General features: G+C 42.6%; 2 protein-coding genes across 2 annotated transcripts in view; one reads left to right on the top strand and one right to left on the bottom strand.

Moving 5' to 3' along the window:
* Window positions 1-6,685, top strand: part of ACAD11 (acyl-CoA dehydrogenase family member 11) — a 40,050-nt gene extending 33,365 nt beyond the window's left edge. Inside the window, exons 16-20 of the mRNA XM_015407584.1 lie at window positions 1,300-1,371; window positions 3,712-3,866; window positions 4,848-4,964; window positions 5,588-5,697; window positions 5,891-6,685. Of these exons, the coding sequence (XP_015263070.1) occupies window positions 1,300-1,371; window positions 3,712-3,866; window positions 4,848-4,964; window positions 5,588-5,697; window positions 5,891-6,005 (569 nt within the window). The 3' untranslated portion in view covers window positions 6,006-6,685. The remainder of the gene's footprint in view (window positions 1-1,299; window positions 1,372-3,711; window positions 3,867-4,847; window positions 4,965-5,587; window positions 5,698-5,890) is intronic.
* A 979-nt stretch (window positions 6,686-7,664) lies between these two features.
* Window positions 7,665-25,822, bottom strand: part of DNAJC13 (DnaJ heat shock protein family (Hsp40) member C13) — a 59,916-nt gene continuing 41,758 nt past the window's right edge. The window contains exons 36-57 of the mRNA XM_015407585.1: window positions 25,429-25,564; window positions 24,351-24,535; window positions 23,597-23,671; window positions 23,108-23,227; window positions 22,057-22,236; window positions 21,655-21,822; window positions 20,392-20,505; window positions 19,753-19,869; window positions 17,782-17,959; window positions 17,104-17,195; window positions 15,639-15,738; window positions 14,625-14,699; window positions 14,036-14,148; window positions 13,114-13,283; window positions 12,767-12,809; window positions 11,734-11,907; window positions 10,933-11,130; window positions 10,668-10,693; window positions 10,389-10,491; window positions 9,671-9,814; window positions 9,331-9,430; window positions 7,665-8,422 (exon numbers count right to left, since the gene is read on the bottom strand). Coding sequence (XP_015263071.1) covers window positions 8,325-8,422; window positions 9,331-9,430; window positions 9,671-9,814; window positions 10,389-10,491; window positions 10,668-10,693; window positions 10,933-11,130; window positions 11,734-11,907; window positions 12,767-12,809; window positions 13,114-13,283; window positions 14,036-14,148; window positions 14,625-14,699; window positions 15,639-15,738; window positions 17,104-17,195; window positions 17,782-17,959; window positions 19,753-19,869; window positions 20,392-20,505; window positions 21,655-21,822; window positions 22,057-22,236; window positions 23,108-23,227; window positions 23,597-23,671; window positions 24,351-24,535; window positions 25,429-25,564 — 2,709 coding nt within the window. The 3' untranslated portion in view covers window positions 7,665-8,324. The remainder of the gene's footprint in view (window positions 8,423-9,330; window positions 9,431-9,670; window positions 9,815-10,388; window positions 10,492-10,667; window positions 10,694-10,932; window positions 11,131-11,733; window positions 11,908-12,766; window positions 12,810-13,113; window positions 13,284-14,035; window positions 14,149-14,624; window positions 14,700-15,638; window positions 15,739-17,103; window positions 17,196-17,781; window positions 17,960-19,752; window positions 19,870-20,391; window positions 20,506-21,654; window positions 21,823-22,056; window positions 22,237-23,107; window positions 23,228-23,596; window positions 23,672-24,350; window positions 24,536-25,428; window positions 25,565-25,822) is intronic.

The following is a 25,822-nucleotide window of genomic DNA, read 5'->3' as shown; positions in this document are numbered from 1 at the left end:
AGGAATGCTAATGGCCTCCCTGGCCAGAGACAATGAAATGGTCAGCTCACATTTCCAGCTGGAAGCTGGCATGTTGAAGGGGACAGAGACTTGAGAGGTTTTAAGAGGCTAGAATGTATCTTCCTGGAGATTTCAGGAAAGGTGCTTCTTTTTTTGCCCCCAGGGGATGTAGGCAAACAGATAATAAAACCACTTGGCACAGAGGGGGAGGGCTCATTTATGGCTGGTTCCAGCTCGTGAGAAAGAGTTCTCATACCTGGGCTCCTGCAGAAGGCCACCTGAACAATGATACCAATGTAATAGGGTAATAGAAGGCTTTCAGAACACTGTAAGTTAAAGAGCCTGCCTTAGAGTAAGCTCAGCTAGTGCATGTACAGAGGAATTGCATGTTTACAACCTTTCTTTTGGATTTCTTGCTCAATCTGTTGCTGTGCTGAGAGTGTGCATGTGGACATTTCCTATTTAAGAAATGCTTTATAATTGTGAATCCTGGTAGTTGTCCTCTGTACCAGAAAGACCTCCACTGTTTGAACACATTTTTAAAAAAATGGATGCCAGGAATAGGGAGGCAGTCAGTTGGCAAATTGTGTATTCCCCAGTGGTGTGCAAGCTGTCCCTGTGGTAACCAGTCACTGGGGAGACAAAGGCACAATTTGGGGCCCTAGAATGGCAATGCAGGGAAGGGAGGCTGGGAGCACTGGCCTCCTTGGTGGGTAATTCCTACAAAGGCCAGTTGGTGGCCATAGTACCAAAAGAGGGAGAGAAAACTAATCTGTGGGTTGGGAAAAGCCAGAAGAGTGCTGTGGTGCTGGGTGGAGACTCAGACTTCTGCCAGTGCCTGGATGCTTTGGAGGACAGGATGAAGCAGTGCCTGAGACTCAGTGTGGCTGTTCTTCCACAGTCGTGCACTTTCCAAAGCCAATAGCTAAAGTTTTGTTGATTATAAGGGCTCAGATTCAAGATTCTTAGGAGTCTAGTTGCACTGACTTAAAAGACTTGACAGGATTTATTTGCACTGTAAGCTTTTCTGGATGGAGGTTTTTGAAAACCACACAAGTGGACTTATAGAATGACTATGGTTCTTGAAACCCACTGATCTGTATGGCTAGGTCTCCACGTGAGATCCATGACCCTGCAAATCAATTTTCCTGGGTCTGGAGAGGACTGCTGAGGGAAGGGGCAAGCAGAGAAGGTCCACAGTCCTTGAATGGGCAGGTTGTTGGACTAACCTTGGTCAGAGTTATAAGTACTGAATTTTATATACCGACATTTACCTTTGATCTTTTTACTGTGTTACAGATTATTTCCACGGTGGACATTTTGAAGTGCATTTTGAGAATGTTCAAGTACCTGCTTCCCATTTAATTCTTGGTGAGTTTCAACATTGCCCTTGTAGCCTCTAATGGCTACAGAACTGCCATGCCTGTGCCTCTGCGTTCCAGGGTTGTAGGGTGAAAAGAACTTCACCAGCAGGATCTTGTCATGTCACAGATCTACAGGAACCTAAAGCTGGATGTGTATCTTATGGTGAGTTGGATCCTGCAGAACTGTTGCAGCAGAAAAGGAACTTTCCAACAGCGGAGGAAGCCTCTTTCTGTTGCAAGACCAGACAGGTGAAAGGTTCCTTCCACTAGAAGGAAGTACTTCTATTAGCAGAAGGCAGGGGTCATTTGGGGGGGACGCCATCCCCCCAGGTGAGGTGCGGGAGGGCGGGGCCTGGAGCTCCCTGCTGGTGCCTGCTGGAGGTCGCCGCTGGCTGTGGGGAGGACACACTTCCGGTGATGTCAGGGGGGGTGGCATATGCTAATGAGTTATGCTAATGAGTCCCCCTAGCTCTTTTTCTACGAAATGACCCCTGGCAGAAGGTATTGGATCCATCCCATGATCAAACCTTCAAGGATGAACAAGCTCCCCTCTTACCTAGGGGTTTGTATCACAAAGCAGAGGTTCAGCTGCATGATTCTGATGCATGTACACAATTTAAAAATGGTATTTGAAACATTTTTCTTAGTTCCACTTCTGAGATGGGAAGAGAAGAAATATGTTTATATATCACCAACAGGAATTCAGCTCTGCCATTGTCCTCTAGATTATAATTATTCTGTGTCTTACATTACTCCTGATGTCTCTGCAATCCTGTGATACCTACTCCTGACACTAGCTTGTTTCTGGTGGGAAGTTAAACTTGGAGGGAGCTTGCACTAACAATTAATATAACACAGTGTTCAGTGCCACAGAAGCAAGCAATCGTCAATCTGGAATTATTGTATAGTAAATTCTCTGGCCAGGAGGGAAGGCAAGCTTAGTGTAGCCTGAACTCACAAGTTCCAAACAAGGTTAGTGCTTGGAAGGGAGACCACCAAGGAAGGCTCTTCAGAGCAAGGTAATAGCTAACTACCTCTGCTTCTCAATTGACTTGAAAGCTGCATGCTGCCGCGGTCCCATAAATCAGCTGTGACTTGACGGCACTTCACACACACACACATTTTATGGCCAGTAGACACACACTACTCTCTTTCTAAAGGTTTTCTTTCCCAGCTTTCTTTTGTGATTCCTTCTTACAAGGCCTTTTCCGACTAGTAGCATTTTAGAGATCTGTCTAAACTATCTCCCAGATTGATCCTTTTAAAATCAAATGCTAGTTCCTCTCCAGTTTGGAAACCAGCATGTCTATTTGTAGCACAAATATCTCACTTGATTAAAAAAAAATGTGTTATGTTCATTGAAGGATATTGTTGAAGCAACCAGTTTTGAATGAGTTTTAAATCTGGTAACTGCTGCCAAGTTTTCTGTTACTGCCCACTGAAAGAAGAAACAAAACAGAATCTCCTGTTTCTGACTGGTTGAGTCGTGTTTGCAGAACTGCATCTATGACAAAAGCTAACTTATCAGAGTCAAGGAGCTGGATCCAAGCAGCTTTTCCACTGGTGAAAAAGAGATGACCAAGTACCCTTTGACCACCCAAAAAACTATGGTGGAGGATCATGAGACCTGCATGGACACAAGACCTGTGGGATGGGGGTGGCAGTAAGGAGGAGAATTAGATGAGATGGTATGATAGAACAGGCCTGCTTGACCTGTAGACCCTGTTCTGCCCACCCCCTCCATTGGGTTCCCAACTCTTGGAGGGAGCTATTCCACTTTCTGTGCTCTAGTTGGCACCACTGTCCTTTTGAGGTCTTCCTGCCAGGAGGGACAGACTCCTGGACTCCCCTTCTCAGTTCTGAGGCCTGGCCTCAAGGTCTCCTGCTACCCAGCACCTGGTTACCATAGGGTCCAAATGCAGCGTTGGGCTTTCCCTGGAGGGTTGGCCACTTGCACCCTAACCTCTTCCCTCCCCTATGGAGCCCCCTTTTTACTAAGAGAGAGAGAAACACAGAGAGAGGTGGAAAGAAAGAATGAAAGAGGTGGAAAGAAAGAGAAAGAGAGAGAGAGAGGAAGGAAGAAAGGAAGGAAGAAAGAAAGAGAGAAAGAAAGAAAAGGCAGGCAGGCAGGCAGGAAGGAAAAGCATGGCTCCCCTTCATTTCCCGACCTGCCCTGCCGGGAGCAGCACAATATGTGTGAAAGAGCCGCATGTGGCTCCTGAGCCACAGTTTGGCCACCCCTGTGCTACCAAATTATTCCACAGAGGCAGTGCGCGCAGGTAGACTTCTCCCCAGAAAAGGAAAATGATCATTTGAAGGATTGCCCTTTCTCCTTTTTGTATTATAGGAGAAGGAAGAGGATTTGAAATAGCTCAAGGGAGGCTTGGACCCGGTCGTATCCATCACTGCATGAGGTCAATAGGAGCAGCTGAAATGGCCCTCCGGATCCTATGTGAGCGTTCAGCTCAGAGGATTACATTTGGGAAGAAGCTGTACCAGCATGTAAGTTCACAGTCATCTTATCTCATATGCTTTTTTTTTTTATAACGCATACCCCTTTCCTAAGATCAAAGGTTCATGAAATAGTGACAGCGAACGTAGAGCTAGGTTTCCGTAGCCAATACAGTGGTTCATGTCCAGGAACTGAGGACAGTGTATGTGTTGTGTTAAATGCCTCGTTAGGAAAGGACAGAAATTATGACATCTCCTAGGGGATTTGGACAGACCCACGGTTTTCTCAGAGCATTCGACTTACAGGTGAGACCAGAATAACACTAGCATTTTCAGAACATGAAGCTATCAGGGATTAAAAGCTGTCAAAGGCTCGAGGGAAGGGGCGTGCCTCAACACCTGTTCTGTGTGCAGAAAGTCCAAGATTCAAGGATCCAGCTGAAAGGACTGGGTAGTAAGTAGACAATACTGAGCTTGATGGACCAAGGCTCTGACTTCGCTCAAGGCAGCTTCAGGTTTTCACCATTCCCCACTTTGAACAGAACAGTAGCTGTGCCCCATGCAAAGTCTACAGGCTCCCCTTCAGCATGTCTACAAGCCCTTCATGAATGGAACCAGTGTTCCCTCTAAGCTAAGCTAGCTCACAGTTTTTTAGCCTCCAGCTCACACACTTCTGTCTTCGCTCAGGAAGGAGGGCTCCAGGACAAACTGATTGATGCAGTAGCCAAATCGCTCGCTCACAGCTTTCATGTCAGGAGCTCACAAAGTAGAACTTTTGCTCACAAGACTCCACAGCTTAGAGGGAGCATTGAATGGAACTGTATGACTGTGGCGTTAGTGTAGTGGACTTTAGCCCCTACAGATCCTAAATACCTAATTTACCAATGGACCTGATTTTTAAAAGTACCTCAGGTGTCATGATGGATTCTTGCACCTGTTTGATCTGTGTGTTTGGAAAAGTGTGACCACACTACTTGTGGTGGCAGCGGCTGTTTTTTAATAAAATCACCATTTGTCTTTCCGGTCCTCCAGGAGGTTGTCGCTCATTGGATTGCTGAATGTCGGATAGCTATTGAACAAGCAAGATTGCTCACGCTGAAAGCAGCCAGCCTCATAGACACTATGGGAAACAGAGCGGCAAGAAAAGAGGTAACAGGAAGAGCCTAGAAACAGAAGAGAGAGAAAAAGTTAGGAGGCATTCCTAAAAAGAGGTGGAACTTCAGTTTTTCTGTTAATGACAAAAAGACATCCAGTCCATACAGTCTGTTCCATCTCTGTGTAAATGGATTAGTTCTTTGTGATTTTCATGGTTCCTTTTTGTTGTGAATACAGCACTCTAGATCATTGTATACTTTTTGCTCCCAGCATTGTTTGAGCAATGTGGATGCACAAAGCTTATTTTGTTCCAAAACTCACATCTGCCTTTTTGCTCCATTGGGGCCACCAGAATTCTCTGTAGTTATTCAACCACACAACTCCATCCTACTTTTGACTTGCTACGTATATTGACAAGTTTGAGTGTGCATGTGGTGAAGTTGCTCCAAATATTAGTTTTTTAAAAATTCTAGAACCACCTGGTCAGCAAAGTAGAAAGTGCAAAATCTAGCTGTGATCAGCATCTCTAAGCTATATGACTGTCTTGCTGTCCACCCACTCCTTTTGGCTTAGCATGCTACAGCTGAAAACCCCTCAAATCCATCCAACTGAATGTGGGAACTCCCCTTCTGCTGTGCTACTTTAGAAAAGAACACAGATCTCACTTACCTTTGCAGGTTTCTATGATCAAAGTGGCAGCACCCCAAGCGGTCCTTAAAGTGATTGATTGTGCCATTCAAGTTTGTGGAGGAGCTGGATTCTCTGAAGATTTTCCTTTGGCTCAGATGTAAGTAAAAGGCTCAGGTAGCTCGTATTAGTTATCACATCCCAGCCAGTGTGTGTGGTGATCTAGCAAGGCCTCAAACTCCTTGTGGTTGCTGCTTGCCCAGAGCTGCAAAATTAAAAGTTTAAGGCATGAGGTTATCAGCTACCTATCATTTCCTCTGTGATGACCTTGAACTCTCAACTTTCTTCTGCAGGTTTGCTTACGTTCGGACCTTACGTGTAGCAGATGGGCCTGATGAAGTTCATCTTTCAACAGTTGCAAAACTAGAACTGCTTGATCAAGCCAAGCATTTGACTGCACATCTCTAGATTGTTGATAGCATCATAATTAGATCTGATTTCCACACAAGAGAAAAGCGGTAAAGTGAAAGAGTACGTTGAGGTGATCACCAATTCAACATTAAATGAAACTATTAAATGTAACACCCCACTTCGGCACAATTAATAAAACCTGTAACATGGGTAAGGGCTTAGATTCAAGTTTAGACATATGGGAATACTTGAAACATTCAAGTATTTCTAGACTGAACAAATTAATGAAAATGATGTTTATTGCTTTGAGTGCACCCATACAAAGGTGGTTGGTTATCAAACATCTAACCAAGGCTGAAAAAGTAGATGGGGAGACATGCTCTATCATTAATACATAGTACTGGATAGTATGTAATTTTGTTAAAACATTGTCTAATAAGGGAAATAGCAATATGTGTTCTGTGGTGTACCAGATGTGGGGAACGTATAATATCCAGCTGAATTTGAATACCACCATTTTTACACTATTTGTGTATAGAAACACATATAACACTATTTGTGTATAGAAACGCATATACAGGTTTAATACCACTGTCACTGAAAGAGCATCTGAATGAGACAATATTAAGGTCTACTGTTTGACACACTATTCTCACTTTAACTGGTGATGGCTACAGTGATGCTCACAAGACAGCTTTTGCTTTCTTACACTTCCACTGTCTTAATAAATTTCACCCTTCACCTACTATTGGACTCACTCTTTTCTGATCTGTGCTAATACTTGCTATGTTGCAACAACAAAACTCATAAAATCTTCTATACAGGTGGGTCTGTTGGAAGTATTTATTGTCATGTCAGCCTTATCCTCTCTTGGACATTTGAAGAGTATCCCTAAGATAGTGAAAAAGACAACCGATCCAGTCCTCTTTATGGGGACTGATTCTTGAATCCTTTTTTTCTACTCCGCAATTGGCTGCATCAGTGAAAACCAACATTGTCAACCCTTCACAAAAATGGGATTGAGGGACCACAGCCCAATCGACCACGACTCAGTTCCAACAGAGGGGTTTAAAACTCAATTGGTAGTGATCTAGGGTTGCCACAGCAGGCCATCGGGGGGGGGGGGGGGGGACTGAACAGGATGAGCTGAGGCACTAACTGCTAGCAGATTTGATTTTCACCATGGTCCCTTTCCCTCCACAAACATCCCTTTTGATCCCTTCAATGATAATGCCTGGAGTTATGCATCTTGTGTGGATAAAAGCCACAGGAAGCTGCAGTTAAGGATGGAGAATTGGTCTTCTGTAAGCAGATTTTGGTATTGACTGTTAAGGCCTTGAGTGGGACCCACATACCTTCGGCACCGCCTCCTCCGGTATGTCCCCCGAAGAGCTTTACGCTCTGCTGAGAACAACTAACTGGTGATCCCTAGCCCTACAGACATCCAGCCGTCCTTGAGACTCTATGACAATTTCAGCTGTTTTTACACAAACAGATTCTGTCTGGCTTATGCCAACAGATGTAGAACTCATTGATGAAAGCTTTCAGTTTCAGAGAAAAATGGTAACTAAATCCTTCAAATTTACAAAGAATCACTATAATGGAAGTCTGTCTCATTAACAAGGATTTCAGTTCCCTTTATTTTTTAAAATTCTATGTACATATGAATGATCTGTATAATGTACATTCAATATAGAAAGTTTTATATACGGGATAATGTATAGAACATATCACAATTACACTATGCTTTTATATAACATTTTTTTTTAAATAGGGTTTTTTTTTTGCTGCACTTTAATTTTTCAATTTGGTAAAGCCAGTTATACATACAAATTTGTTAGGTCTTGTGAAACGTAATGTTAATGATCAAGGACACAAGTAAACATCAAGTCAGCCAAGTCCAAGAGGGATGATCACATCCGACTTGGAGACAAGGAGGAAAGTGTTCTTCTTCGAGAGGATGGGAGGATCAAGGATCAAGTGATTTAGCCCAATTCTTCAAGACTGTAGTTCAACTCCAGTCATGCTAAGTTCATAAGATACAAAAAACTAGGAAAAAGTGTTGTTTGATTCACAGTCTTGTAAACAAAAATATAAAGGAACAAAAATGTGCTCACGTACAGCAAGAAACAAAAATTCTTCTGTACCCCATTTAAGCTGATCCACAGAGTACTTTTCTCCTTATGTTACAATGTGATAGAATTGTGAATTTTTTTTCTAAAAAAAATATATTCATAGAAAAAGGAATAACACTGTCATGGAACTGGAAAGGCAGGCAAAATTCGTTGCAACTATTTAGACCAAGGAACGGAGGCCTCCCTCATCACTGGCCAGTCTGCCATGGAGTCTCTCACTCGCACGGGTATTTCATGTCCTTTAACTGGCATCTCCAGCATCGTGGTCCACCGGAGGTGGGACGCTGGGCAGGACAGATGAAGACCTCCCTGCAGTAAGGTAGCCAGCAACACCAGGACCTGTTTGAGGAAAGGGGGAGGGAGAAGAGAATATCTTTAGAAGAAGCTCAATGAGTAACTCTGAGCAACTGAGTATGTTTCAAGCTGTTTCTTCAGCTCAGACAACTAAGCTGGTTTGACCTCTCCACAGCATGTCAATGTTAATCTCTAGAATGCATTTAATCAGATTTTTTTTGTTCCTCCATCATCACTGAAATGGCACTTTATTAACCATGTGCATTTTAAACAATATCTTCTTTCAGAAAACAAAATGTGAGCCCAGAACAAGTAAAGTCACTGTTGCAAAAAGCAAGGCTAGCGGTTCTGCAACAGTCTACAACAGATACAAGTTTGCTACAACTGTAGGCCATGCACCTAATCAGCATTCTGTTAGAGGAACAGAGCAGATGCAACATGCACTGAGCAAAGTGGTATCTACCTGCTTTAGAGCGCTAGAGAGAAGTTTAGCAAGCTGCCTGCCAGAGTAGATCTAAAGCCCACTTCTGAGATGAAGGGGACTGCTACCAGAGAGAAGGGAAGGAGAGGAGATACCTGAGGGAGAGAGAAACCAGAAGCAAGGGAAGTACAGACAGCAAAGCACTTTTAAGCAAAGGTGAAGCACAACTCAGTAGTGTCTAGGAAGGCCTGGAACTGACAGATTGTTTACTCCTATAAAAGGTACATCCAGGCCCTTCAGAACTGCAAATTCAGAATTAAGGCCAGAGTTGACCACAGGGATGCTTTTCACCAGGTGATTTACCAGGAGTTGTTTTTAAACTCTTATCAACCCATTTCAGCTTCTCACTCCATTCAATGCGTAAAACCCAAGGTGGAAGGGGAATTAAGGTGTTATTTCAAGGTAGTTAATAAGGCAGAACACTCAAAGGGGGAATGAGAAGAAATGCCTGACTTCAGGAGGTGTTACTAACCTGTGAGGTATCCCGCTGTCTGAGTCTCAGAAATGAACAAGTCATGTTTCTGATCTTTAAAGGCACTCCACACAGAGGAACGAGACAAGATTTCGTTTACCTGGAAAACAAGAGACCCACAGAAAGGGGTTTTTACCTATCTTATTTGCTGTTTACTCACTGCAAGTTGTAGAGAACACTGCCATTTGTTACAAGGATCAGCTAATACTTTAATTTCATGAGGTGGTGTTCTCTTAAGATGCGGGTTATAAATCCTGTTCTTTGTAAAAGAGTGAAAATGCAAAGCGATATCTTGACGTGCTTTAAAAAGGAGCTCAGGAGTCCGCTATGGGATGCTTACCTGCTCTCCGTACTGTAGGCTGCGAGTCATAGATTTCAGGGCTTTCACAATTTGAGCTTTTGTAGCTGAAGGGCTTTCCAGATTTTCAAGGCCAATGCCCTCAAGCAATTTTAGCAGGTACAGGACCAAGTCTGCTTTCAACGCCTACAAAAACAAGATTGTAAGCTACTTAATGATGGTCCTGAAAAAGGGAAAGACTCATCGGTCTCTGAATCCAGCTGAGCGTTTATCACAGACCTACATGGCTGCTGGGAAGATTTGTAGCTCAGATTAAAATAAACATATTTCAGATGGGTGTGTTAGCAGGACTCATTTGAAGATTACCTTAATGTACAGCAGAATTACTAAAGGAGGAATTCACTAGCTTTCCAACGCTCATGACAGCTTTCCCACATTCTGGCACTGTGGAGTGCGGTTCTATCAACGCATGCACACACACCAGAGTTTGGCCAGACAGGCACTTTTATTATTTCTTAAGCTTCCATTGCACCCCACCCATCACAGATCGCAATTCAGCTTACACAGGATTCCTAAGTGATCTCTAGTCACAGATTATGTTGCTGTATACAGTGCTTTCAGATTATCGCATTACATTTTTAGAAGATACTCCTCCAAGCATACTTATCCACCCACCCCAACTGGACTGAAAGAAGCACAAGAAACTCTGGACCATAAAGCTAAAAGCCACACAATAATGAAAGTTATGAAGCCTGCTTACTTGGGCTACTAAATCATTCTGCTCTTTTTGAAACATTCGGTTAAGGGCTTCGCAGGCTACCCCAATAGTATCCGGTCGCTTCTTCATTCCATTCATCATAGGGCTTGTATCACAAGAGAGAAAAAAGGTGGGGGGGGGGGGGGGAGAGAGATTTTTATACTGTCTGCAGATTCACATTTAACAGATGTCACACTGACACATACATAAGGGTGAAAAAAGATCCAGCACAACTGTCTTGCAGTTACCACATCACAAGCTGCACCGCCCTTGACAAAGCACACTCCTAGTGCTTCCACTGAAGAAATCTGCTGACGCCTAGTTAACTACTGTACTCCATACTGGAGAATGTGGGTGTGTTTTAACTGTACCCCATTCAATATTGTTCTAACTGGTCTTAACATGCCTGCTACTTGCCTCTGTTTCATTAACCATCAGCCCTACAATCAGAGGCACCGATGACTGAAGTTCTACAAACAAACAAGCCTCCCAGTAATCCTTCGTTCTTGCCACAGAATGTGACTTTAAATTTGATCAAATCTGGAACAGACCACAATCCGCATACCTCATTGTCGGCCAGTATGTGTATGACACGCATGGCACTTTTAGGAATGGCATTGTTCTTGTGATTCATGGCCTGGAGAATCTTGGGAAGATGACCAAGTGGGGGAACCTGATCTGCTAGCTGAGGCTGAGCGCCGAAGAGGCACACCGTTGCTGTCGTTATGGTTTCGAGTGTTTCCCCCTGTTCCAAAACAAAAAACAAACACCACGAGGTAAAATTCTACAGCAAGCCCATCAGTAGCCAGTTTTGCAAGACAAGACTTAACACCACCCAGGAGTTATGTGTACCTTATATCTTAAAATGCCCTGGTAAGCACTTCACAGGCTGATAAGTGGTAAGCCAGGCTTGGTGGTACCTCAGGGTGGCTTATCCTTTTGGAGGGGGGCCACAACCAAAATTATCTCTTTTAATTAATAAATAATTAATCTTCTGGGGGAAGAATTTTGCATAGAAAACCAAACCCTATCGGCAGAATCTTTGCATAAATCGTTTTATTTATTTATAAATCAAATTTCTAGACTGCCGTCCCCTGTAAGACAGGATTCAGGGTGGTGTAGAACAATAAAACCGTTCATAAATAAATGTATAGCTAATTTGTATAGCTGATTATTTGTGTGTGCAAATGAACACGCATTTGGTGGTCTTTACAGCTCTTGCGCACAGAGGTTCTTCTTCTACATTAAACACAGAAGCAGAACTTGACAGGTAACCAAGGCATTTATTCAGCTTCCAGATATTTAATAACTGCACAATCCTAATATAAAACAAATGTGCTCCACTTACATGTGGGTTGTTCTTCTCCAGTAGTTCGGTGAATTTTTCTAACAGTGCAATGAGAAATTCTCTAGGTTTTCGAAGGACCCAGGCCGGCTGGGCAATAAAAATTCTTAGGAAGACTCCCCCTATGGATAATTCTCCTTCTGCTTCACCATATACCACAGCAAAGTCCTCAGGCAACTGGATCAATCAGAAAGGAAAATGATCGTTCTGAGTGGTCACTAAAAGGATGTAGCTAATGCAAGCTGCAGGCCCAATTGCTAAAGTTAGGGGGCAAGTTCTGTAGGGTAGTGCCAGGTTATTACAGCAATGTTAATTGTGGTAAAAATTACTTTCAGATGAGACTAGGCCATTTTTGTGATTCAGTTTAAATTGGCTTAAGTCTCTGTTGTCTGGCTCACTCTCCCATAAAGTGTAGCCACTCTCAAGCAAGTGCTGACCGGCTAATGCACTCTGCCCAGAAGAATAGTTTACATTCCTGGAGTTCATGGTACCAGCCTTGAAGTCTAAACATCTAGATATCAGGGTATGCGGCTCCTTCTTGACACAGGGAGGGTGTCTGGAGCTTTCTGACCTCACAGATTATGAGGTGACTCTGAGCAGAGTTCAGTTGGCCATTGAGGGCCATGGCTGGGTTCTTGTCACAGTCTTGATTGGCATCTACATTGGATTCCATAGATTGCACAAGCTATATAATTGCTTGCTCTTGTTTTACTCTGGGCTGCCTGCCAAAGACTCTTGAGGTTTTGGTGTGAGCTTGGCTAGCAGACAGGAATATACTCCTCTTTGAATTCTAACAGTGCATTATTTCAGGTATTAGAGTTCTGTATGTTATTGGATTTTTCTTCTGCATGGTTTCAAGGTTCAATAAATAGTTTTTAGTGTGAAGCAACTGTCCTATTTGTCTCAGTGAGAAGACAGCTGCAGCTCTTTCCTTCACTATCCCAGAGAGAAATTGCACATGAACACAAACAACCACCACATTCTTGTTTCAGCTCTTCTGTTAACCTAAATTTAGCATTTAAATTTTGTTTTTTACCTTCCAGTTAATATCTGGGTTGTCTCTCTGTAGTTTAAAGTGCCTTTAAAACAGAAAGAAAATCATTAGGGTAACAACTCATTAACTGGATTATAAAAGGAAATGGATTTTAGTTGAGACTCAAACCCAAATAAGCTAAATATTGCTTTGGTTGGTTTCAGAATTGTTGATTAGTACAGGATATTTGCATTATCCTACTTGATACTTGAAGATCCATAACTACGCTGCGGCTTCACTTAAAAGAACTGAAGGGTTCTCAGCTGCATTTAGGCTGGGCTTTTACATTCTGTTTTATCATGAATTTGGCTACACAAAACAGACATTATTGTACTACTACTGAGACATACTCTAGCATCATTTCACGGACAGTGGTTGACACCTTCTCCCTGGAGTTGTCATTCCATATTAACTCAGGATTTTCATGTGTTCCTTCAAAAATATGAACAGCAGCTTCAGGATTATCTCTCATGGCATCCATAAATACACCAGGCAGAAACTTCATAAGGATAATCCTAACCTAAAGAAGACGACAGATTGCAGAAATACAGTAAAACGAGGCAATGAGTATTGTAGTGAAATCTGCACTTAAATGTGCCCAATTATATAAGCAAAGCACTAAGAAATCTCAACTCTACCCAGAAGAGCGAACTGTGTTGGGAATGCCTCCATACGGAAAAAAATACATTATTCTGGAAACGTCCCATGTTGCTAAATAAACCCAGAAATGCAATACCCCTTTGAATCCTAAAAATAGGCTTTTCTAGCCAGAGATGTCTCCAGACACCAGGTAGGGTCTCCACAGAATGTATTTAAAGCCACCACCTAGTTGAGGTTGTTCATTTGTAACCACACAACAGTGGTTGGATTCAAAGGTGCCCTTCAGTGTGTAAGTGTCTTCTGCTCACAGTACACAGCTGCTTCACACCTGTGCTAATAAGCTGGGTGGGAAAAACGAATCCAAATCAAAAGATGTGTAAGCAGAGTAACAAGCAGAAGCAGAAGAACCACTGCAGAATCTGCCTACTATAGCACTGCATAAACTTATGTGCACGTGTGATTGTCGAACAGCACTAGCAACTGCCCCTCCTTCCACTCATGTTTCTTTGGATCCAACCCATATATCTGCTCCTAATAAAACGATGGGCAGCCTTTTTGATAAGGGAGCTGTTAAGCCACAAGACTCTACTCCAGCATGCATTATGGTATGCTTTCAGCCGCCTGCACCGGAGTGCTGTTTGAACAGCCATACAGGAATCTACGCTCTCTCACCTTTGGACCCACCAGCTTATCCGCTGTCATTTTAGCAAAGAGCTCTGCTGTTTGAGATCGAACTTGTGGATGGGTCGAGTTGCAGAACATATCAAGTAAGTAGATTAAAGCACCTAGAAAAGGGACAGAACGGCAATTGGCTCTTCCAGTCACAGCAAGTTTGTAGACACACTGGCTGCAACAAGAATCACGTACTATATTAATGTAAGGGCATGTGGGACATATTTCTAAAGGGCTCCAATGACCATAGTAGGGCCCCCATGGCCATTGTGACGTCTTTGCTTCCGGCAGTTTGCCTGGCTTGATGCACAGCTCTTCCCTCCCCTACTTTTTCTCCTCCCATTGCTCCTTCTTACTCCCCTGCAGGAAGACTGAACCGAAAATTCGGAATATACAATTCACTTTTAGGGGCTTCTTCTCTTGCACATGATTTCCTACTACCCAGATAACGTATTTGGTGTTTTATAAATGCCACAAGGGATGGGTTTTTTTAAATGTATTTCTCATTTCTATCGTCGTCGTTAATCATAATAGAAAAGTTCACACTGAATTTAAAAAAATTAAGAACAAGTAACAAACACTGCTGTACCTTTCGCCATCGCTTCTTTCACGATTTTGGTACTAGATGTCAAAGCATACAGAGTTTCAAGAACAAGCTGCCGACCTGCCGAGATTAAGCGACTTTTAGTAAAGCCCAAAGTTTAAATCCACTTAAGAGAGAAATTCAGCACAAGACACAACAAGGCATGGGGCAGACTTACAGGGAAGGGCTCTAATTCAAGAATTGGAGCAAGAAGCTTCCATGGAGTTTAGGTCCACAGACATACACTTCTAATCTACAATAATATTTATCGCTATTTCTTACTGCTCTGATTATATATCTGCCCTGCAACCTAAGAATTGAAGCTGACACTTTCTGCATAGATTTTGATGCATTACATAGCTGAGTGTTAATACATGATGCTGAATTATCAATCAACCCATTTCTCACTGCCCAATAATTAATAACATTTCTTGTATTATGAGTAAGTTACACCTACCCAAATAGCTACCATGCAGAGATAACACAATAAATACTGATGGAGAACTGTAGCAAATGGTACCCTTTTAAGCCACATTCTGTATTATTTGTGAAGTCTGCAGCCTTGAGCAGGTGTCGCTTACAACAAAGGCTATCAGGGCTCAGGGCTTCTGCCTCTGTTTTGAATGCCAAGCCCAAGCCGTGAAGCACAAAAACAAGTGCTTCTGTCAGCAGATCCTGATCTATCACCAGCAAATAATCATAATTAGCCCTGCATATCTGTGATCGAAGCGCAAGTCCCCCAAGGTTAGAGACCATGGTTTCTAAACACTCTGGACCCCAAAAACATTCTTCTCAGGAACTGGGCCCACAATGCTGTGTAAACGTATATGGGAACCAACAGAGCTTACTCCTCCATAAACATGCACATACTGGGGTGGAAGAATTAGAGTTACTGCACTACAGAAATGCTTGATTTTTCATGGTTTTCCTTGTTGGTATTTTTTTTTTAAGTGCCCTGAATTTATCTCTGTTGCAGATGGTCCTTTGGTCATTGAATGCTTCAATATAAGCTCTACGTACTTGATGGCAGTGAATGCAGAAGGGCCAGTAAGTTGGAAAGGACCATTGCCTCTGCAATATTGTTAACACATTCCTGATTACTAGTTACTATGTTCACCACCTGTGGGGGCGAAAAAAAAAAGACAACATTAACACCAGCTAAACTTGGAACTGGCAGCTTTTGCCACTTCTATAAACTCTTTCAAGATGGGATCAAGATGGCTTGGCCATGCCGTGCTGCACGTTCACTGGCCATGGCAGGCTAATTTGTCTCTTCTTCTCCTCTGTGAACTATACAGCATTTTTCCTCTGGCTCCTCCCAATCAAAAGAGGGATGTGGGTGTTGCTGTGCATGTATGCCCTCCTTCTTCAAGCTTGCCTGGCACTTCCCTTACTTCTCTTTAGGCACTAAGCTAAAACACTGCTCTTTACCTAGGCTTTTAACTAAAGGGTTTACTTTTTATAGCTTTCTTATGGTCAGCTCCTAGCTTGAGGGCTGTTTTTAGTCATAATTGCTTTTAGCCTTCTACTTTATCCACTTTTGTCTTGGTTTTTAATGGCTGACTTTACTGACCTGTTGTTATTTTGTTTTCCTTTGTTCTCAATTGATTTTGTTTTTATTGTTATTTTCTTTGTTCTGTTTTGCTGTTTATTCCCCCATGACCCTTCCCCCATATCTAAGCCTCCTTAGAACTCTTGGCCACGGGTACGCTTTTATGTTGGGCAGACTGAATGTCCTGTCACCTGCAGAGCTCAGGGGGTGCTGTTCACCAGAACTCCATATTCTGACTGCTACCACTGCTGTGCATCTGGAGTAACATTATCTTATTCTATGATCAATGGATGCCACTCAGAAACCTCTGGATTAGATGTATCCTGAATAAATATCAGCTGGTTGTCAAATCTTGCATAACCTCTTTTTTTGCTGGCAGACTGCAATCTAGAAATAATGCATTCTGTTGCCAAATTCATAGTACTTTTGGCTTCTTTATTCTGTTACAAAGACAGGTTTTAATTTGCCATGCTATATTTTAATGTTTACTGTCTTGTATTTTTATCTTGTATCTGTACTTACTTTGCTCAAGACCTTTGGTCAAAGGGGCATAATAATAAAGGAAAGAACTTTACATGGGAGCCACCTCAAGTACATCTGGAGAGGTAGCATGCACATTTTCTAAACAAACATAACATGTTAACAAGACTTGGCCCCATTGTTAATTTGATTTTCCTTCTTAGCTTTTCTTGTCAAATGGTGTCAAATGGGTGGCACAGGAAATTACATCGCAGAGAATTAAAGTTTGTTAGTTATATTAATGGTAGTCAAAAGAAGAATCCTTGCACTCCTTTGACAGAGAGCACACGAAGGATGTAGTGATGCATACACCACCATAAAGATTCTGGCCATACAGGAAGTGAACTTCACCCTGATCCATCTACATAGCACATTCAGAGGTCAAGTAGCAAACAACTTTTAGTGGTTTGTTACCTCCAGAGCCAGCTGTTGTACTTGACCAGCTCCGTGGACACGTAGAAGGGAGAATATTAACTTAAAGTGCCCTATGCATTCACACTCTGAACCTAGGTGAAGAAAAGAGATGTAACAAGAGAGGTAAATCAACAAAGTAAGTGAAACGTATTTTTACCCCCAGAAACAGTACCTTTAAAGATCTATCCGAAAACAGTTGGAAAAACAGCTGTTTCAGTGTGATTATATGTACCTTTCAGTAGCTTGAGGATAAGCTGTTCAACTGAGTTTTCATTTATACATACAAAAAAGCTAAGCACCACTGTTGGTAGGAGACAGTGGTCTTCAGCTCACAGAAGCCCTATCTGCTGCTCTGAGAGCCCCTGTAGAGACTTTTTTGGAAGGATCTGCTGCTGGCATACATAGAGAATTCTTTCCTCTCTTGCATGCACATTGAGAGCAGCAGTAATAGGACAAGATGAGGTCACTCAGCACTGCAGCACTATAGCACTATAGTTCTGACCCTTGGCATGTTCTTCAACACAGTGATCCTGCTGGTGCTCAGCTTATTTTTCCTGTTCCCAGTCCTTGCCTCGACACTGACTAAATATTAGTCCCATGCCTTCCTTTCAATGTTTTCTTGCTTTGCGGGTCCCATGCTCAGTAGATGCTGTATCAGCTAAGATGAATGTCACTTACCTGGGTTATGTTTTATTACATTCCTCAGAGCCTCCAAAGCCATTTCAACCCTTCTGAGCCTCTCTCCATGTTGGTTAGACTCTACTTTCCCAGTCTGGGTGATGGCCATTAACGTATGAAGGTATTGTGCTTGTGAGCCTATATAGTCTAAAAGGCTTGCAGCAAATGCTTTAGGAAGCTACAGGAAAAGAACACAATAATAATTATATTCAGTAAAGTACCTGTTAGCATATTAAAGATTTCAAATTCAGTGATAAAATCAAATCTGAGTATTGACATTTTTTCCAACTTCAGTAAATAGGGTTTTCTGTGAACAAAACCCTCTCTACCAGATAAGACCAAAATACCTTAAACAGACCAACATATTTTAAATAGCAGTCAAAGTTCTATAAAATGTGGTTACTTCATCTCGCATCTCAAAGATTCAAACGCTGGACTACATTCACAAAGCAACACCTGACAAGAGAAAGCTGAGAGACATCTCCTGACAGCATGCACAGTGCTACTAGTTCAACCTTAAGCACTTTCTCTGCATTCAGACTTCATGATAAGCTGCGGTTTACACAGCAGTGACTTAAAGAAACTCCAGTTCAGTGCAGTCTGAATGCGAGTTGGTAGGTGCTAAACTGGGATTTTAAACTACGGCTTACACTTGGCTTGTTAACCACACTTTGCACTAACTATGGTGTGCTGTGAAATATGAATACAGAAAAGTGTTTGCTGAGTAACATTTCTTTTATTTAAAATATTTTTATGTCTCCTTCCCACCTGATCAGGATCCACAAGATGGTGAACATAAAAACATTAAAACATATGAGCAATTAAAAATAAAATTCTAAAATAATTCAATGAAGACACATAAACAACTATCACCTCTCCCTCGATCCTGCATAGGGAGGGAGGCCCGTGCTTAACAGGAAACCAGCAACTGTCCACTACAGATGGCACACCATCCCCTGCCTTCACTCTGAATTCTCTCCACATAATCCCAGCAAGTGATGACTCATCAAGAAGAGTGTGCTTCAGAGAGCTAAAATTTATAGTGCAGCAGGAAACGAGAAAGAAAAGGCATGGGGGGGATGAAGCTATAAAGAAATCGATTTTGTTCAAGAGTACGGTTTAGGGGATGCAGTGAAGTGATTCAACGGGGACAGGGAAATCAACTGACAGCAAGAGAGAAAGGGAAGGTTAGGACTCTAAAGAGATTTGTTTGAACATAGGAAGAGCCCTGCTGGATCAGACAAAGGGTCTAGTCCAGCATCCTGTCTCACACAGTGGCCAACCAGTTCCTCTGGAGGGTCAACAGGGCACAGAGGCCAAGGTCTTCCCCCTGATGTTGCCTCCTGGCTATGAGATTCAGAGGCTGACTGCCTCTGAATGTGGAGGTTCCCCTCAGTCACCATGCCTCATAGCCATTAATAAACTTATCCTCCATGAATCTAATTCCCTTTTAAAGCTGTTTATTTATGGTGAGAGTTTTAAAGCTCAGGAATTCAGTGAAGTGGCTAAGATGAAACAGGGGAGGGAAACTCACGATGCTTATCTGGAAGCGTGTAGAAAAGCAGGCTTGTCTTGCCCTAAATTTCTTCCTCACAACAACCCCCCCCCATTTCCCTTCCATTTACTGCAGCCAGTATCAAACAGGCTGCATACCTAGTAACTTAGCAATGCAAAACAGACAAGGACAAAACAGACGGGAAAGAAAGCATGCTGCAAATCAACTGGCATTATGAGCATGCAGTGGTCTGTTGTGCACATCTGGCAGACTAACCAGAGTTTGTTCAACAAACTTGTTTTAAGCAAGCCACTGCCGATGGTGATGTCTGAGTACAGCCTGTAATTGAACCGAAAACACAGGTGGGGAAATTTCAGTCACTGACAAACACGTCATGTTGGTTATGTCCCAACCGCCTATTGAAAAGATACTTTTCTAAAGGTTTCAGTCTACCAGTAGCAAAAGCAGAACCTCACCTCTAGCTGGAATGTGGGGACTTCATTGTAAACTCTAACAAAAATCTCTCCTACAATGAGTTCCTTCGCATGATCACTGAAGACAAATTCCGACCCATAACTTTTGTCACAGTCACCCTTCGGGAGAAAAAGTTTAGTTTAGCATCTTTACAGAATAAATTACTTTCAGGAACACTACTGTGTGGCTTCCTACAGGGGAGAAACATGCACTGACTCAACACAGAAGCAGCAGAATCCTTCACACAAATACACAAGCCTTAAAAGTTGTAGAATATAGCTGTGTTGGTAGCCACAAGTAGGGCTGTACACGTATTTCATGTGTTTTTGGAATGTAAGAGTTAGGATAGAATTCGGCTAAGAACTCCAGCTTTCATTTCCTGGACTTCTTTGCAGGACAGGCTGAAAATGTGGACAGGGGGAACTAAAAGGAGAGCCGGCCAGTGCTTCTATCCTTGCCTGCACAACACCTGTAAGAGGCACTACTTGGAACTAGGCTTCAACCTTTTCAGCTGCATCACCTTTGTAAATATTTGCTTTCTTATTGTGAAAAAAACACAACAGGCTTGCGTGCCGCCTCTTAGCATGCCTGCCTTAGCCTCTCCCAACTAGCCAACATGACAATTTTAAAAGGCGTCTCACTCTTTTGATCATGCTTTCCTGCTGCGATTCTAGGAATTCAAGGAGCTCTGCTCTTGTCCGGTTGTTCCATATCAAGTACGGGCTCTCTGTGTTGCTGTTGAGCATTTTCAGAATCTGAGGGGAAAGGATAAGGACAAAAATTAAGTTCAAGATAACTTTCGTTTCTTTCCACATACACTTCCTTCAGTCGTCTTAAGACCTCCTTAACACTACTTCAGGAACATCATCTAGCTCTCTCACGTCCTCTCTGGTGTTTAATCTTTAACACCTGTGCTTTTCTTAATGTAGAGATCTGGCACTAAGTTGTTGTTCACTACGTATCAGCTTTCTCACGACATGTCTCACTACATATCAGCTTTCCACACTGTTTTCTTCCACACTGCCATCGACCTCCAGTTCAGGTCCTGCTGGATAGAGAGACTGGTTCAAATTCCCCCTTGGCTATGAAGTCCACCAGGAGGTCTTCGGCCAGTCACTCTTACTCAGCCTAATCTGTCTCACAGGGTTGTTGTGAGAGAGAAAAATGAGTGGGAGAATCGTATCAGTAAGTGACCCTGAGCTCCTTGAAGAAGGGAAGGATTACAGTATATACAAAGAACAATGGCAATATAGAACATGAACATGGTGGGGCCCAAAGCAACCATTTGCCACATGGAGTAGTCAAGCTCTCAAAGTTATCTTCAGTAGCTTTAACATGGCATCTGAATTGTGTGATAGCCATTAGTACTAGAGAAGAAGGAGAAGAGAGCTGGTTTTATACGCTGCTCTTCACTACCCAAAAGAGTCTTGGAGTGGCTTACAATCGCCTTCCCTTCCTCTCCCCACAACAGACACCCTGTGAGGTAGGTGGGGCTGAGAGAGAACTGTGACTAGCCCAAGGTCACCCAGCTGGCTTCATTGAAAGAGTAGGGAATCAAACCCAGTTCTCCAGATTAGAGTCCGCTTCTCTTAACCACTACACCACACTGGCTCTGTTAGCTCCCTGGCCCAGAAGAAAAACATGCTGTGTTATAATTGTCAGAAGAAATCCACAGACCTCTACCATACTCCCATATCTTGTTTAAAAATTCAATTAGTTGTCATATGAGGACTGAAGGTTCTTATAAATGCTTCTGTCAAATACTCTCAGTTTCCAATGATTAATGACTAAGAAATGTCCTTCCACATTGCCATTACTTAGCCTATTGAGAGCTCACAGAGTAATCCTAACTACTGAAGTAAAGCAGACAAGTGTTAGTATGATCATTAAATGTTGGGGTGTACCTCAGTAGGACTAACTACTGCCAGCTTCCTTGCAATATAAGGAGTAAGCATGCTTGCAAGACTTTTTCTGATGGCTGGATTTTCAGGTGTAGCTTGTTCTCCAGGAAGATATCCTCCAAGACGGCTCAAAGCAAGGAGGCCAAGTTTGGCAAGGCTATTGGCTACTTCCTGTTAATAGAAAATAGTGATTCAAACCTACACTTATGTTACTTGAGTAGTAACACCTATATTACTTCTGTTTTCATAAGACTAAAGGCTATTTGGACATGCACTCAATATGCAGAAGCAAGCATAATTCATCTTTAAAATACTGCTCAAGCTGTACAAACAAGGTTACTCAGGTTACATGCTGCCATATCTTAAATTCTTTTTCACTTTCCATTAAGACTTCTCCCATATTACCTGCTGATTGGAATCTTCACTCTTCTGAATACCACTCTCTTCCAGCGTGTAATCATAGTTGAAGAGGTAACCAAGTAAATACCACAGAACCCCAGCTCCAAAGAGATGTGTCTGTAACAAGTAATCCACAGCAAACGAGCTGACGCATTCTACTCCCAGGGAAGCCACACGTGGAATGGTCTAAAGGAGGAGGGGAAAACAACGGCTTTGAATTATTAATGAAAAATGGTGAAGCCCAACGGGAATAAGACAAATTATATTTTACTACAGGGGTCTTTTCGTAGAAAAAGAGCTAGGGGAACTCATTAGCATAACTCATTAGCATATGCCACACCCCCTGACATCACCGGAAGTGTCATAAGGCCACACACCCCACCCCCAACGGTCCCGGCTGCCACTGCCGGCCTTGCAGCTCCACGGCCGATCCCCATGAGGGGCCCGGCGGTGGACCTGCAAGGCCGGTGGGAGTGCAAGGAAGCCCCGCAAAGGCCCTCCCTGGCCCCAGGCAGGCAGGAGTGGGGAGAGGCAGGGAGGAAGCAACTTACCCTCCCTCTTCTCCTGCCTCCTCCTGGCTGAATGAGGGCCGGAAGCGGGGCGACCGGAAGTGGGGGGCAGGGCTTCGTCATGTGCCCCACCCCCCATACCTCACCCGGGGGAACTGCGTTCCCCCCCGAAATGACCTCTGTTTTACTATAAACTGCAAATATTGCAGCTACAGTATGATCCTAAGAGTGCACGGATCTTTCCTTTAGTTTTCTTAATGTAGTGTTCTAACGAAGTCATGCTGAAGTGCAGTGTAGATGAATAAATGAACTCCTAGGGTTTGAGATCAGCAGCTTCTGCAAGATACAGGTCTGCTGTGTATGCAAAAAACACAGCGTTTTCTACACATTAAGGCAAGATGACATCTAATTTGAATTGAAGTCCCGAGAGGATGCAGCTTTTACAATCTGATGCAGGCATCTGAGGTCCTACTTCTTTTCTCAGCACACAGAGGAACTATTTCTAGAGGCTAGGAAAAGGGCGACACAGAAGCCTCAGAAGAGGTTACCTGCCCATAGTACAGCCCTCGACAGAGGTCCTTGATGACATGGGGCATTTCAGTTATTTTTTCTCTGCAGTCTTCAAACTGAGCCGCCACGCTGTAACACTTACAAATATGTCCACACACCTACGAAGAGAATAAAAACTTCTCTATACCACATGGAATTTTGGCTCACTATGTAACACTGGAGACAGCAAATCCACCTCCCGTAAAAAGTTCAAAAGCAGGGTAGATTTGCAGAGGACTTACCATCCAATGCCCTTGGGAAGAATTAATAGTATTTCTTTGTGCAGTGTCTAATGTTACAATAAGCAAGAAGGCTATTATAATTCCCATTTGATGAACAACTGAGCCTTGGGAGAGCCATATACCCAGTGGCACCCAGCAGGTGCATGGGCAAGTACATGCGTGAAACTGGACTCCCACATACAGGTTCCGTTTCAGCCCACACACACAGGTCACATCTTCCACGACAAGGATTTCTTTCACACTTACCTGGACTGACATGTCATCTGGCTTACTGGAGCGTGTCAGGACTGCAACACAGCGATTAAATGCCTCTTGCAAGACCTGTGGGAATAAGACATTTCTTCAGTAGATTGCCAGGACCTAAATCTGTTGAGGCTGTTTTATCTCACAACAAAGATTCTCCTTCCATATATTGTTCTAAAGCCACAATGCTAAATTTGTATACCAAAAGACTGTTTGAAATAACAAAGTATGCATTTTTGACGAACTGTGGAAAGCTTAGTTTTCTTCCCCCTCATTTTGTGTACTCATGGTATTCATTCCATTCAGGTGTATTTTTAATTAGAAGGAAAAGATAGCCAATTGCTGTAGAACAGTAGGTTTAATTGTGCCAACCACAGTAACAATTATTTTATAGATTGATATTAAATATTCCTTAGCACCACCGTTATTGCTTCTCCTAGTTGGCACATTAGAAGCTCATTTATGTAAGAGTCCTCACTCATTCATTTTTGCAGCAAGCCATTTCTTTATTGTTTGGGCAGATTAAACAGCATCCACAAAACCCTCATAAGGGCTTGCGTAACTGTAGAGAATTGACAGCAACAGCAATCCTGGGACTACCTGTCACATACATGGCTAACAAGCTGGAAGACAAAACATCATTTCCAGAGAGCTTCTGTAAATAGTAAAAGTGCAAATACTTTAACAGAAAAAGAAATTCATCCGCATTTGCTTCTGTAAAGCACAAACTAAACATTGGCCCCCAGCCATGGTCTACCTCTATTCCATTCTCTCTTCTCAGCTCTTCGGCATTAAGCGCTGAACAATTGACAGTGTAGAAAGCCAGCTCAGTTGCAGCAGGCAACAGAGGAGACTCCTTGGAGAATAAGAGGTCATCTGAAGTTTCTAGTGTGATTGTCTTGATCAGCATAGGGTAACCGGCATATTTGTAGGGCTTCAACTCTGGAGGAAGAAAATGCCAGAAATCAATATCCACACTTGAGTCCACCTTCCAGCAAACTCCTAAAGATTCTAAGTCTGAACGACACAGTTTATATTATCTCACGGCTCTTTTGCCAGTCCAGAGGACAAAAACAGAAATTCTCTTGATCTCACCAGAACAAGCTAAAAATACCGATAACAAGCTCAGAAACAGAGTTAATGAGATAAATTACAACATTATTATTGGCCTATCAACAAGCAAACAAAAAAGGAAGCTGCCACAAGGCAGTGGCTGCTCAGCAAAGATCTGGCCCACGTGCACACAGTGATTCAGATACATTCTTTTCCCACCATTCAGGGACTCTTCACACTGTTTGAGGCAATACTGAAGCTCCCTGAGGTTCTGGAACCATTTTTCAAGGAGCAACTTTTCGTTTGGAAAAGAGGGCTCTGAACTACATTGGATCCTGCCACTTGAACTTTGTTTTCTGCAAATTCTGGGCTTTCTATCAACAAAATTTTCCTCTTTAGTCTGATGTCTGAACTTTTACTGCTAAAGACATTCTTCAATACCTGGCACGCACAGCTGAACAAGCATTTAACACGTCTGAAGAATGCTGCTTTCAGTTGAGATGTAAAACTGAACGATAATGCACCCAACTATATCCACGTTTTTTGCCACGGAAGACAAGATATAGCTCTAACAGTTGTTTGCAATTTTGTATGCCTGCTGCTTCTTGCAGTGATTCAAATCTAGAGCTCTGGCTGTCGTTTTCCATTACTTGGGGGTAGAGGGCAACGTTTATCATATTTTACAGCACTGCGAATTTTTAAATTCAGTATACAGGTGTCAATTTTCAATACACTCAATACCTAATGGAAATGTATATACTCAGAAGTCATAACATAATTACCTTCTTTGTGTCTGTTGAAGAGGATGCTTTGGGCTTTCAGAATCAAAATAATATTTTCAGGATCTGGACCATCCACTACTTTGGCTGACTTTGTACACAAAAACTCATAAGCTTTATTCACTTTTTCAAACATATCCTGCAGACGAAGTGCATTACGGAGAAGGATATATGAATCTAATCTCAAACTAGATTTGCTAATGCTGCAAAAGAAACAAGTTTTAAAGAGAGGTGCTCTTCTTCTATACAACCTTTAGATAAACACTTCTGTTTTGGAGGTCACTTCGACGTTCTGCTAATATATGCATCAGACTGCTGTGGAAAGTCAGCAGGCACATATTTTCAATAGTGTACAAACATTGTAAGGCTACTATTTCATGATTTTAAATACTTAGAA

The sequence above is a fragment of the Gekko japonicus genome, unplaced genomic scaffold, assembly GCF_001447785.1.
Source record: "Gekko japonicus isolate JY-2015 unplaced genomic scaffold, Gekko_japonicus_V1.1 scaffold1215, whole genome shotgun sequence".
Classification (NCBI taxonomy): domain Eukaryota; kingdom Metazoa; phylum Chordata; class Lepidosauria; order Squamata; family Gekkonidae; genus Gekko; species Gekko japonicus.
The sequence above is the reverse complement of the archived record's forward strand: the minus strand, read 5'-3'. Positions and strand labels throughout refer to the sequence as shown.